The 13,802-nt window shown below is 35.4% G+C and overlaps 1 protein-coding gene across 2 annotated transcripts in view; it reads left to right on the forward strand.

Moving 5' to 3' along the window:
• The window catches only part of LOC121324635 (acid-sensing ion channel 2-like), a 330,778-nt gene that overhangs the window by 274,500 nt on the left and 42,476 nt on the right, over positions 1-13,802 (forward strand). For both annotated transcript variants that reach the window (XM_041266730.1, XM_041266729.1), the window contains exon 2: positions 6,808-6,958. In XM_041266730.1, coding sequence (XP_041122664.1) covers positions 6,808-6,958 — 151 coding nt within the window. The remainder of the gene's footprint in view (positions 1-6,807; positions 6,959-13,802) is intronic.

A 13,802-nucleotide genomic window follows, 5' to 3' on the forward strand; every position in this document is an offset into this window, starting at 1 on the left:
TATGCTGAGATTAATAACTAGGATATGCTATAGTCAAAAAAACATGAACTGTGTCTGTAGTGTGAGGTACGCAGCCTGCAGTGGGTTTACAATTATATCAGTTACTTCTGATAATTCTCAGATTCAGAGTGCATGCAGAGTTCTACATTGCTGGAATCCTAATGTGGACATCCTCACTTCAACACAGTAACTTAATGTTTGTATATGTATTAGTGAAATGTATATTCAGTGTAGTATACAAACTGAAAATGTATGCGTTTGAGTGGTGTTCATTTTTAATAACCGATTTTGCCAAATAATAATACAAACTGCTAACCCACCCCCGAACTGAACAACAAATAAAAGCCGAATTTTAAAACCACTACTGATGGAAATGAATAAGCCTGATTTCAAATTGCTTTCAAATCAGTCCCAGTGTCATTGCACTGTTTCTCACAAACCGTTGTAAAAAATTGCCCAAGCAGCAATAACTTGGCCTTTGTCTGATCACATTCTGAAGGTACAGACACACTGAGCTGCATGATGGAGTGAGACGATCAATGCTGAAAGCACTGTCTTGAGTCAAAGCATAGGCTCCAAGAGATATCTCTTGTCTGAGAAATAACTGGTAACACCAGTGAGTCCACAGAGACAGGAGGAGACAGTCTAAATGCTAGTGTACTCAGCTAGTGAAGGTCATCAATATATTGCATCCCTGCCTGCCTTCTCTTATTTGTGTTGTTTTTACATTTCAACACTCGAGCTGACAGATTGCAGGAGTTGATTTATGGTTACAGATTCTTGCAAGGTTGCAAGCACCTTCTTCTGACCTGCAGCAAACACACATTCTTGCCCTGCTCATCAATACATTGTGCCTTTACCAATTTGGATGTGTGGACAAGTGATTTCAGCTGTTAGTTTTGTTACAATACAAATACCTTTCCCATCTTTCTTCAGTAATCGGTAAAGACACAATAGGGTAGGTGTACTAAGATGGGCCAGTCGCAGTGCAAACATACTGCAGTTTGCATTTTTGTCGCGACACTTAGCAAAGTATTCATTTTGTTGTATGTACTAAGAGAAAATATGTTAATGAAAAGAGCTGTAATATACTAATTTAAATATGTGTTGTGTCGTCTTAGTGAGATCTCTATTGCGAGAGTTGGATGATATTGTTCAAATAATTAGCAGAAGTTGAGTGGTGGTTTGCTGCAATCCCATCAGATTCTATAATGGTGCCCAACAGCTTCTTTTCATAATCATACTGTAGCCCCTCACTAAACCAGATATGTTTGTCTGACATCAGGAGGTGTCGGGTTTTAAAAAAATACAATAAAAATCGCACACACATACTTTATAGTGCTCTGTGGGACACTAAACATTATGGTGCACTATAATAGCAATTATTGTGCACGTTAATTGTTACCATCTTTATTATTGAAATTGTGTTAATTATTGCATATGATACTTGGAATATTATGGCCCGCACTAAATTTAGTGCTTCACAAATCAGAATGAATATGTGATTTTTATTGTAATTATTATTATTATTTATTTCTTAGCAGATGCCCTTACCCAGGACAACTTACAGTTGTATATAAAAAATACATATCAAGAATTACAGGACAATTAAGAGCAAGATATTATTATTATTATTATTATTATTATTATTATTATTATTATTATTATTATTATTATTATTATTGTTTATAAATGACAGTGGATAGCTGTGTGTGTTTTGTTCTTGTTTGGCAGCATGGATGGGGTTAAAAGCCCCATCATAAAAACCTTGTGCAGAAGGTGACCATCTCCCGAGTTAATTCATTGATTAATTGCTGCTAATCGGGAGATGGTCACCTGCATAAAAGTCTGCAGTTTTCTGCGCTCTGGGTGGAGAGTAGTGGAGAGAACGAGAGCGAGAGGAGTCTGAAACAAAACTAAACTAAAGATAAAGCTAAGGATCTGTGAAGGCAATTGCTCAGCCTGACCTTAGTGTTAGTGATTTGTTTTTATTTTACTATTTAATTTGCTTTGTGTATTTATTTTTGTTCAAATCTTTATTTGGCATTTAATTAAAAATACAAGCACAGCAGCGCCATTTGCCTGTACCTACCTTTGTGTTTTGGTTTCATTTTTTGGTCTGATGTTACCACTGCAGCCCTCACTACCACAGTGTTGCATGGGTAGAATCAGTGTTCTATATAGTGCAGTGTGTAGTATGCCCTATGATATGCCTGTCTGTCACACACCTATGTTGTGATTATGATAACTGCCTTGATTTTTGTACTAGTCTTCACCAAGCTTTTATTGTATTATTCAATCCTAGCCTCCTATGTATGTTTAGGGTTGCATTTGACTGACCTTTCACTCACTGCCCTCTTACTGCACGATTATGAGGACCCTCTCTATAAGCCTGAACTGGTTTTCATAAAAAGATCCAACATTTGTCGCATGGTCACAATCCAGTGAAGTGAGAGAGAGTAAGTTTTTGAGGAACCCACTAAACGTGAACAACAGAACAGGATTCTAAAATTTATAGCGTAAGCCTATGAACCTTTGTTAAAATGAATAGTTGTGCTTACAGCTACCATGAACAGCAACCACTTGTATAACAATAACAATAATAATGAATACAATGTATTTTTATTTGTATTATTGTTATTATTTTTATATATTTGAGTCACTAATAAGTTAACGTCGTTTGCTGCGTCAAAACATCTGCGAACTTGGGGTGCTTCAGTCTTTCTGGTGCACCGGTAGAAGAGTCTGTAGCTGATGTACGGTTTTTGTCTGCGAGAGAAGTATAAACCAACATTAAGACGCTGGCTTGGCTGCATTTGACTGGGCAGTGCTGTTTGATGCACTGCTGTTGCAGTTTCTATCCCTTGTCGGTGAGATGAGGTTAAAAGTCTCTGTTCTGTCATCTAACATGTGATGTAATCTCTCATTCTAATGAAAATACAACCATTTGGGATTGATGTCAGATTTTTATCTTTTTGTTTTCATGCCTCATTTAAAAAATGGGACCCTTAGGCACTGATCGTGTTTGTTGCTTCTGTCACACTGCTTGGTGAACACAAAAAATGCCTAGCCTCCTATAGACATTGGATTGCATTTGATTGTAGTCTGATATACAGCCTTTCATATACTTGACAGACTATCACTTTCACTAGTAGTTTGCGTCTTTAAAAGTTTATGAGCTGGATACTATGACATTTTGCTAATCCCTTATTAAAGTGTTTAAAGAAAAGCCAGAAAAGTCAAAAGAAAGAATACATTTTATGACAGTCAGGAATGTAACAAAATACCTGTATCTCTTCAAGTATGAAACTCAGTTGCTTGTGGATAAAAAGCAGATTAGAATTAGAAATCGATTCTAATTAAAATTAGAAATCGAGATTAAGGACTATTCTTTGATCTTGGTCTACAGAGCATGAGATTATTCTGTAAAGGGGCAGTGAAAGGCAAACTGAAGGCTTTATGATGTCTATGATTGAAAACACATTTAAATAGATTACTTTTGAAAGCATGCAGCTCTTGACAACAGGGCCACATTAATAAACACTAAGGATTTGTAGTCAAGTTATATTTTGTTAAACTGTAAACCTTTTTTTTGTTTTGTTTCTCCATTCAAGACAAAACAAGAGGTCCTGCTAAATGTTTTACTAAAGGCTTTTTTCTACAAATGCACAACCCTCAGCCTTCGTCAGTCACTTTTTCAACCCCCAGGACGCAATCTTCTACTGAACCACAATCAATATTGGATTACTATAGTGGAAGTAAGAACATGGCAAGCTTGAGCTTATTTTAGCTCAGAACGTAAAGTGAAATATTATAGTTTAAGCGTTAGTTTCTACTAAAAAGATTTAGGTCTGATTTAAGAGAGTATTTAAAAGAACAGATATATGCATGTAGGTTGTTTTTTCCTAATCCAAGTAAAGGTGGGTGATTTGCTTACACAAGCTCTGCATCTAATTGTCTAAATATCTGCTCCAGTAAACAGCTTGCACTGTTCTTGGGCATGCTTTCAAATTATGACTGATATAATGACTTGGTATATCTTATGAGTAACAGCTTTTACATGGGCATTTATTTTATGCAAATCTACAGAAATTGTTACTGATCCCATTTCTAAAAGCTAAGGAAAAAGGAAGAAAAAACAATTTTCTCACAAGCAATGCTGCATTTTTAACAACAGAGCAGAGTTTTAAAAAACAAATAAATAAATAAACATTGGTTGCTATGCAGGGGCTTAGTTGTCTACTGCTTGTGTAAGTGCGTGTGGGGGAATGTAAGGTTGGCAGGAAAAATTATGTCCCTTCCAACAATCGCAGGTGTGGCCATTCCACAGTTAAATAATTGAGTGCTAATTGGGGAGTTGCCACCTGTATAAAGGGGAGCAGAAATCCTTTGTTTGGAAAAGGGAGTTAGGTAACATGTGACCTGTAATTATAGTAAAGGTGAATGCCCAGCCTATATTATGTATTCTTGTTTTGTTTAAATCTTTATTTTGGCCCTTGTGCCTTGTTTCTTTGTTCCTGTCTTTTGTTTGTTCAATTTGTGTCTATTAAATGTGTGCAACAGTTATTCACTGCAGCTTCTATCTCTGAGTCTGGTTGGTAACATCTGATCGTAATACTGGGTTACTGTGACAGGGTCTTATTCGAGTCACGCGTGTGGGTCGCCGCTGTTCAAGCATACAGAGAGACAGGCGTGGTGTTGTTGAAAACGCCGGCACAGGCGCGCAGGTTTTATTCACAAACAAACAGAAAACGAAAGTAAAATAAAGGTGGTCATGTGACGTTACCAGTAATGGTAACACACAGAGGACTACTACATCACGCTGTACAAAAAATGCAAAATAAAACACAATACCACAAACTATAAATCAAAGGTGCCGTGAAAACGGCAGGCCTTGCAGCAGCACTGATCACAGCGATCGCCATGCTTTTATACTGACGCTCCGCTGAGACACACCCACCTGCCTCCTGGAACAGCTGATTGCTTTCAGCTGCTGCTCCACGCAGACGGGTAATCATCCCCAGCGGAGCACCACAGCAGCTAAACAATTAATTAAATATTAACAATTAACACAAAAACATACAATAAACTACGTATTTCCACGTGCAAGGCTTACGCTTTGCCACAGTTACTTAAACAATAACCTGGGTGCTACTATGTGTGAAACTATGTATATTGCTTTGGGATGAGAACATCTAACACTAAAGGAACTTCAGAAAGACAGTATAGCTGTGAGAGACAATGTATGCAGAACATTGTGGGTATTCCTGTGATAACAATGGAAGACGTTTGTTACACTTCAGAATTCTTATGATACATTTCTCTGCTGTTTGGATTTGTCATAAAGGTTATGTATATTTATATTACAGCCTTCATATTTCTCAAAAACGTAATAATTATATGGGCTTTTGATGGGCTGCAATTCAGAGGTTGTTGGAAGCAGTCACATAAAGGTTTTCTCTTATTTGGTTCAACCTGAGGAATATAAATCAAAGAGAGTATGGCGAGCAAACTATATGCTTTGTGGGTCTTAATTTAAACCCCACAGAGGGATTTCAAATCGAATGGCTTGTAATGATTTACTTAAAGGTGCAGCTGGAACTAGCTGTACAGAACTGTCAGAATAGAGACTCAGACAGGTGAAGTAGAATGCATAGAAGGGTAATGGACTTGTATTAAACTGTCAACCAGGTGTTGTATTTAGTTTAAGACATACTGAACACAAAGTGATTTGGCATTTTCCCATATGGGCAACCAATATACTGTACACGAGACTCTCTGAAATCCGATTGGACCTATAATCTGAACCATGCTGTCATCACTAATCTAAACAGTCCCACATGGTTTGGATTATATGTAAATATGAATTTAACTATTGATTATTAATTTATCATTTATAATATTATATATTTAATGTTTTTTCTATAGCACAGAAATGCAGTACAACCCCAAAGTTATGAACCCTTTGGGAATAGAGGTTGCCCATAAGTCTGAAATGCCCATAGCTCTGAAAAATAATTTTCAATGGTTTTAATAAATTTGTACACGTGCTATCTACACCCTCACTCTGAAGAATAACACAAGGATACAGCACTGTAATGTAATACTCATATTGTTATGGTTGTAAAGTCTTTACAACAGTACTATAAATGGAAAAAGGCTAAATTGAAGCTACCATTGAAATCGTAACTGTAGCAAAAACTCAGATTTAAACGTCCAGGAAAACCCGAGTTAACGTTGTGCTTGTTGTTAAACAAAATGCATTCGTGCAGCTTGCTCAGTCATTCAGCCTCCTTTGGCTTGAAAAAAAAAAAACTGTGCTTTGTTTAAAATGAAAATGTTTCCATTAAAGTTGTCCTTGCTTTGAAATCTGTTTCACCTTTCTGAATACATTTGCTGGTACTGTAATTGTGCCTTCTCCATGACCAGCACGCCCCTTACGTAGGAGCACCTGTGTGGTTGCGTTGCATGCATGGTTGAGTGATTGCATACTTCTGGTTGAAAGTGGGGGTTCGGTAGACCGGTCAGTTCGAAAGTTTGGTGTTCTACTGTACATATTTTATTCATATTATGAAAAGGGGACAGTTTTGTTCCATTTAAAATGGGTTATATATTTCACCACATATTGTAAATGTACACTATTTAAAAATATACAGGGAGCTACAATAAAATTGAGAGTCTTTTATCGAGTTGTATTCAATTAATATAAATGAAGCAGTATTGAGTGTTCCCTGGTATTTGTACAACTGTATGACCTGTTTCTGTGGATAATCTCCACTGAGATACTAATTTGATGCTTTCTTACAGGTGTTTACAAGATATGGAAAGTGCTACATGTTCAACTCAGGACAAGAGGGCAAGACTCCCCACACCACAATGAAAGGAGGCACAGGGAATGGCCTAGAGATCATGTTAGATATTCAACAAGATGAGTACCTTCCTGTATGGGGTGAAACTGGTAAGAGTGCCTGTCTATTATGCCCTTCATAAGGCTACAAACACAGACAGAGTGGCTTAGACTGGGTATTCCTTTAGAAGACAAGAAGGTTAAAATGCATATGTGTTGCAGAAAGTGCCAACCTGTGGTCTGTAAATCTCAAGTGGTCCCCTGAAAAATAAAAACTAGTCTCATCTAGCCATTTCCACATATCAAACCCAAGAATCTGCCATGCAACATTTTTGTATATATTTTTTTTATTATTTTCTGCTAGAGGACTGAAATTTAAAAATGTTGCTGTAAATGTTATGTTATAAACAGAAATGCAGGTTATGGATTTGTTTAAAGCTTTGATTCTGCTTATTGTGTCTGTTGTAATGAAAACAGGCTCAGCCCTCGAATGCAACCATAACTGGTTCGTTTCACACTGTTAATATTAAAATAATGCAGACAACTGCAGGGCTGCCATTTATCCTAGAGAGATTGATAGCGCTCTCTCTAGATTTTTGCAAAGAATATATGTACTCTTTGCAAAAATCTTAGTTTTTCTTTAATGGATCGGTTTTTAACCCTAACTCTGCATACCTTCCCACCCCCTTACAAGCAGTGGAATGGGCAAGACAACACAAGCAACCACAGTCAGCCATTATCAGTTAAGACAAACAAAACACAACTCTCTTCAGATAACACAGAGACATCCATCTATACTGCATGAGGATGGATATTTACTGAACCCATGTGTGTGCTATCTGCCAACATAGTCCTAAAACACTGGAGAATACAAAACATACTGGTATTACAGCACAACGTATACAGCCCAACCATGACAGTGAGGCCATCCCTCCCATTAAACTGTATTTTTTTGCTCATTCAGTATAACACTGAAAAACTCTTGAATGATACATGCTATCGGTGCTGCCCTCTCAAACTGACATGACACAGCACATTCCACTCGCTCATGTAAACACAGTTTCATAACAGTGTACCTCATACACTTCAATTTTTGCAGGTGACAGTATCATTATGTTATTCATCTGTCACATGGGTGTCCTGTTCTTAAAGTGCTCCCATTCCCCCTATCCATGTTACTATGAATGATTGTATTATGCCATTGAACATCTGCATTTCCATACAACAGAAAGTTATACTGAGACACAGATTCATATTACAGCACTATTGGTAGTCCTTCTGTCATGCCTCTGTGTCTCATGATTTATTACACATATACACTTCTCCTCATGTTGTCCTACATGCAGTTCCCCACCCAACAAACTGATGCTCATCTAACACGTGGATGCCATATTAGACATTGATCATGGTAGTGAAATTCATAGAGGTACAACGTGATGTTGGTGCCATTATTATGCATCTGTCTCCTACTAGACCTTCATAAGCAGTGCCCAGATGTATACGACCTCCCCAGCCCACTAGCATGGCAGTAGACATCATCTAGTGGGCCATGATGATGGATATCTCTTGTGTTATCTGCAGAAAGTTGTATGTTGTTCATCTTAACTGATGATGATTGTCTGTGGTTGCTTGTATTGCCTTGTCCCTTCCACTGCTTGTAAGGGTGGGAGGGAATGCAGAGTTAGGGTTAAAAACCCTAACATAATTTCCATACTTTTTTTGTTTGAATATCAACCCTAACTGATGCATTAACAAAGTTTTTTTGCAAATAATTTCCTTCCTTTTTGAGTACATATTTAGAGCTAGAAAGCCTGCATATTATATTATAGACCACACAAATAAAACTGACTTTATTTGTAAACTTGATTAAACACTGGCACATGTGTATATATAATACACATGATTAGTTTTTCTTCACCTATTCACACAATGTTCAGCGATCCCACCTCTCATAGGCTCTACCATTTACTGGGACCTGGTGCAAGACTATGACGTAGACCCCCATCCCCCTGCCAAAGAAAAAAGCACAGCGCTGCTGCAGCACAACCTAAAGAAAACCTTTTGAAAATAAATACATCAGCAGCAAAATCAGAATTGGTCAAAAAAGTATTATTATTCAACAAAATGTTGGTTTATTTTTATTTTAACAAGACAGTAATCAATCAAGTAACAGTATATCCAAACTTTTAATAAATCAGTTGTGTAACAAGATAAATCAATTTAATTAATAACTCGATTTAGTTAATATTGAAACATGTTTTACAGGTTCAAATTAGTCATAAAACACATTAAAACATAATAATCATAGGCATCAACTAGATTTTTAAATTAATGTTATCAAGTACAAAAGTTGGTATGAAAACGTTCCTTTAAAAAAAAAAAAAACTGCCCAGTAAAAAAGCCCACAGTACAAATGCAAAAACATCATTCTGTGAACAAGCTTAACAAATATATAATTTAAATACTGAATTTTGACCATTCGTTAGTAATATTCAAAGTTGATGGAATTTTGTGAGGTCACATGAACGGATTTGAACCTTTTGGCTGACAGCGATTTGAAGATGTTGTTTGTGTATTGTGGAGATTTTGTTTAGACAACAAGTTCTAAGCAGAGGTTACATTGTATGCAATAAACTATAACATTAATAGTATGGGTCAAATATGTAAACACATCTTGCTATACAGTACAGACCATTGTAAATCGAGGCTACGCTTATTGTATTTTGCCAGTATTACAGTACAGTTGTAATTTATCTCTTAGAATGCAGTGAATTAGCAATACAGCTATGGCCAAAAGTTTTGCATCTCCCTGTATAATTAAAACATTTTGTTTCACTGAGTCAAATGAAGCCTGTGGAATAATGCTATGTTAACATTCTAAATTACATACCGCTTTGTAGTAATGTACATAATGAAAAACAGTGACATTTAAAAATGTGACTTTTCAAAACCCTTTCCTTAAATACTACTGTACAACTATTATGGCTTCGGGTAGGCTTTTTTTTTTATATCTTTCTGTTTTCTTTGATTACATGATGTTAAATAAAACATCTAAATTACGTTACTCTAGGCTTTTTTACGTGTTTTTCTAAGACGTGTTTCTTTTAAAACTGCACATTTGAAATCAATATAATGAATGGCTGTTCGTGGCGAAGCAAAGTGGTGGAACTATTTTTAGATAACATTATTTTAAGCTCCATTTGATCTGAGTACTCGTACAAATTATAGAAGCTAAGGCAGGCTTGGTGGTCCAGTGATTAAAGAAAAGGGCTTGATACCAAGAGGTTCCCAGTTCTACTCCTGGCTCAGCCATTGACTGTGTTACCCTGAACAAGTCACATAACCTCCTTGTGCTCTGTCCTTAGGATTAGATGTAAAACTGAGGTCCTATTGGAAGTGACTTTGCAGCAGTTGTTGATGCATAGTCCATCCCCTACTATCTGCAAATTGCTTTGAATAAAAGCATCTGCCAAATGACTAATAAAGAACAAAAAGAAGTAAAGGAGTATGAACGAGTTGTGTATGAAGGAAGCCTTAAGTTGTCACCTTAGCTACATTAAGTTCTCTGGTCTTTGGGTACTATATATATATAAAAGATGCATTCAGACAAAAATTAGTTAAATAAAAAATAGCAGTTTTCTCTGCTGTAACTATACACTTATGTTTAGTTGCATTCACATGCTTCCCTGCCATTAAAAGTTGTAGCTACTGATATGTGTAATATAACAGCATTCCCTGCTAAAGCTCACAGGGAATTACATTACATTTCCCACACAGAGGGCAGGTTTACAGGACGTGAAAGTGGGATTTTTCCCTGGTTGCTGGCTTCTCCAATGTGATGGGTGCTATTGATTGCAGTCACATAGCACTGTCATCCAGATCCATGGAGTATTCTCTGCAGGGTGGCAGTGCTGACAAGGAAAAGAAGGTTGCGTCACATCAATCAATATTTTTCAAGTAAGCAGAACAAAAAGAAACATATGACTTTTTACTGTATATGCATTAAAGGAGAAAGAAGGAGAAAAAAGGCTTTTTTCTATTATTTTTTTTTTTTTTTTTTTTTTTTTTTTACATCACACAAGTACATGTTAAAATTAAAAGACAAGCAGTACAGTTTCACTTTATGTTGCCTCTGCTTGTCCCCTGCTGAGTGCTGTTTCTGTTGATCGCATTTTCGGTCAATGTATCCCACCTCCACCATTCACAATAAGCTACTGACCAAAAGATATACCTGGACTGCTGGGGCTTTTGATCACGGTGGTCACGGTTAAGTGTCTGACATTATCGTGTACATTAAATTATCGCTCACAATACATGTAGTGTGCATGGTATGGTATGTAAATTAGCCAAATACTGTACACGTAAATTAGTGTTCTCTGTTATCAGATAGGGCAGTAAATGTTGATGTATCGTGTACATTAGGTTAACTCCAAATTTAGTGCCCTTTAGTAAATGAGGCCCTCAATATTTCAACATTTTCATATCAACATGCTACTATTGAACTGTTTTTAAATTATTTATATTATATATAGTCTTACTGAATACTCAATATTCAACAAGCAATAATACACATGTCTAGTAACTTCATAAATAAATACATGAAATAGTATTCTTTGGAATATTATGTAACTATAAACAGCAAAATATAGCCAACATCAAAGATTTCCAAACGTGTTTATGCTGTTGTTTTTTTTTTTATTTCAAGACCTATACATTCTTACCATGCACCCAGTAAATGATGCTATGATAAACATAAAAACATATATAATGTACAGTATATATGTAAAATGTGTTTAAAATATATATTTTTAAAAAGGCTTTTTAAAATAACTTTCACAAAATGACTGCACCTAATGGGCACTTTGTTGCTTGTTTGTAGCCTCTATGGTTATATATTATATAAACTATAAGCTGTACACAAATAATTAAAAACAAATACAGTACTCAATCTTCTTGGCTCAAATACTTAAATACCTTTTTTTTACCTCATATTTTGTCTGTTCTGTCAGTTTTAAAGGGAAAAGGGGCCTTAATTGATAATTAAGGACAACTGGCTTAGCAAAGCTTTTTTGTTAATGAATAATTAGTTTAAGGAAAAAAGCAACAAAAAATGGTTCAGAAAATATTTCTAAACTTGCAAAACTGACATTTGACAAATGAATAGAATCCAGTGACCTGTCCAGAGTAAACACTGAAGTCATTCCCATAGTAACCAGTAAACGAAAAGAGCATCATGTGTTCAGTGGTTCACAGCTTGTGTTAAGTGGAGATCTAATTAAAAAAAAATTCGGTTTTACCAAATAAGCATGGGGGATTGGAAGAAGTCCAGACCCACATGGGTGGCTGCTCTATAGACTACTGTGCTGAACATTCAGAGCAAAAGTAAATAAAATGCTTTCAAATAAAATGTTTAACTGCACAACAGAAGAAGGGTTCTGTAAATTATTAAAGATATTAAAACCTTAGGGATTACAATATAATGAGCTTGGGTGTCTTTTCAGCAAATTCTTAAAAATATCTTTTTCAGTCGTTTCTTAACGATAAGTTTTTTCTTAAAAAGAACATCTGAATTTTGATTTTTTCTTTGTTTTAACTAAATTAAACAACACTATTTTATATATATATATATATATATATATATATATATATATATATATATATATATATATATATATATATATACACCATTTTTTTTTCATTTTGTTCCTTCCACTATCGGGCATATTTTAAATTATTTTATTTGAGGGGCCACAAAATTGTTACATTTCACATTTATCTTTTTACTATACATTATATTTTCTTCAATTATTAATCAAAAGTTTTGCTGGCGCAGTGGTGGAAAACAAATCAATACTACATTGCACTTACATATTCCTTTTTCACTGTCAGGTTTTTTTCTATCATAAAAAGACTTGCTGTATTCCGAGATTTCACTTATAGATTTGTAGCCTGGATGGAACAACTTCTTTTCTACATGCACGATGAAAGACATTTTTATTTCACAGTGAAGGAATGTTTAACCCATTTTACCACCAGTGTGGCTACATTTCCATGAGCTCTCTATATGTTATGTTAAGGTTAGTGACCAGATCTTTGTTTTCTTTGTGACACTCTGCAAAGCAAAGACATTCTACTGCTAAGCATACTGCGTATCATTTATAAAATAAAAAAATAAATAAATAAATAAATAAAAAACGCTATTTACAATACATATTCACAAATTTACCATTGTATGATGAAAGTAAACTTTGATCTACATATTCACTCAGATGAGGATACTTTAATATTTCAAAAAGGCAAACAGAAAACTTTAGTGCAAAATTGTAGAGTACAAAGCAAAATAGGTTATAATGTTGATGTTGTGAGACCGCGTTTAGAGTAGCCCAGTTCTGGTCACCACATTACCAAAAGTATACTGTGGCCCTGGGGAGTCCAATGAAGAGCACCCAACTAAATCCAGAATAAGAGGACACGGATGGAAATTAGACAGACTTAGGACAGCAGGTAGAAGACACATCTTTACTTAGAGTGGAGAGCTTATGGAATGGATTACATAGTTATGCTGTTAATGCTGAATCACTGGGATCCTTTAAGACCCAACTTGAAAAAGTTTTGAGGTCAATCAGCTACTAGGAACCAAACAAGCTTGATGGGCCTAATCGCCTCCTCTCATTCATAAATTTTCATATGTTCTAAGCATATTTTAGATCAACCAAAGATTTTATTTTTCCTCCTCATTTTTCAATTTGCAAGTATTAAACGTTAATGGTTTGATTAACGATATCTATATATTGCTATATATAATATATCTATATAATATATATATATATATATATGCAATATTTCTGCAATATTTCCAACTGCATATGCATAGGATGAAGGTTTGAAAGAAACACATCACATTTGCTTTCTTCACATGTCATTTACAAAACATATTGTACTTCATATACTGTAT

Source organism: Polyodon spathula, chromosome 12, assembly GCF_017654505.1.
Source record: "Polyodon spathula isolate WHYD16114869_AA chromosome 12, ASM1765450v1, whole genome shotgun sequence".
NCBI lineage: Eukaryota > Metazoa > Chordata > Actinopteri > Acipenseriformes > Polyodontidae > Polyodon > Polyodon spathula.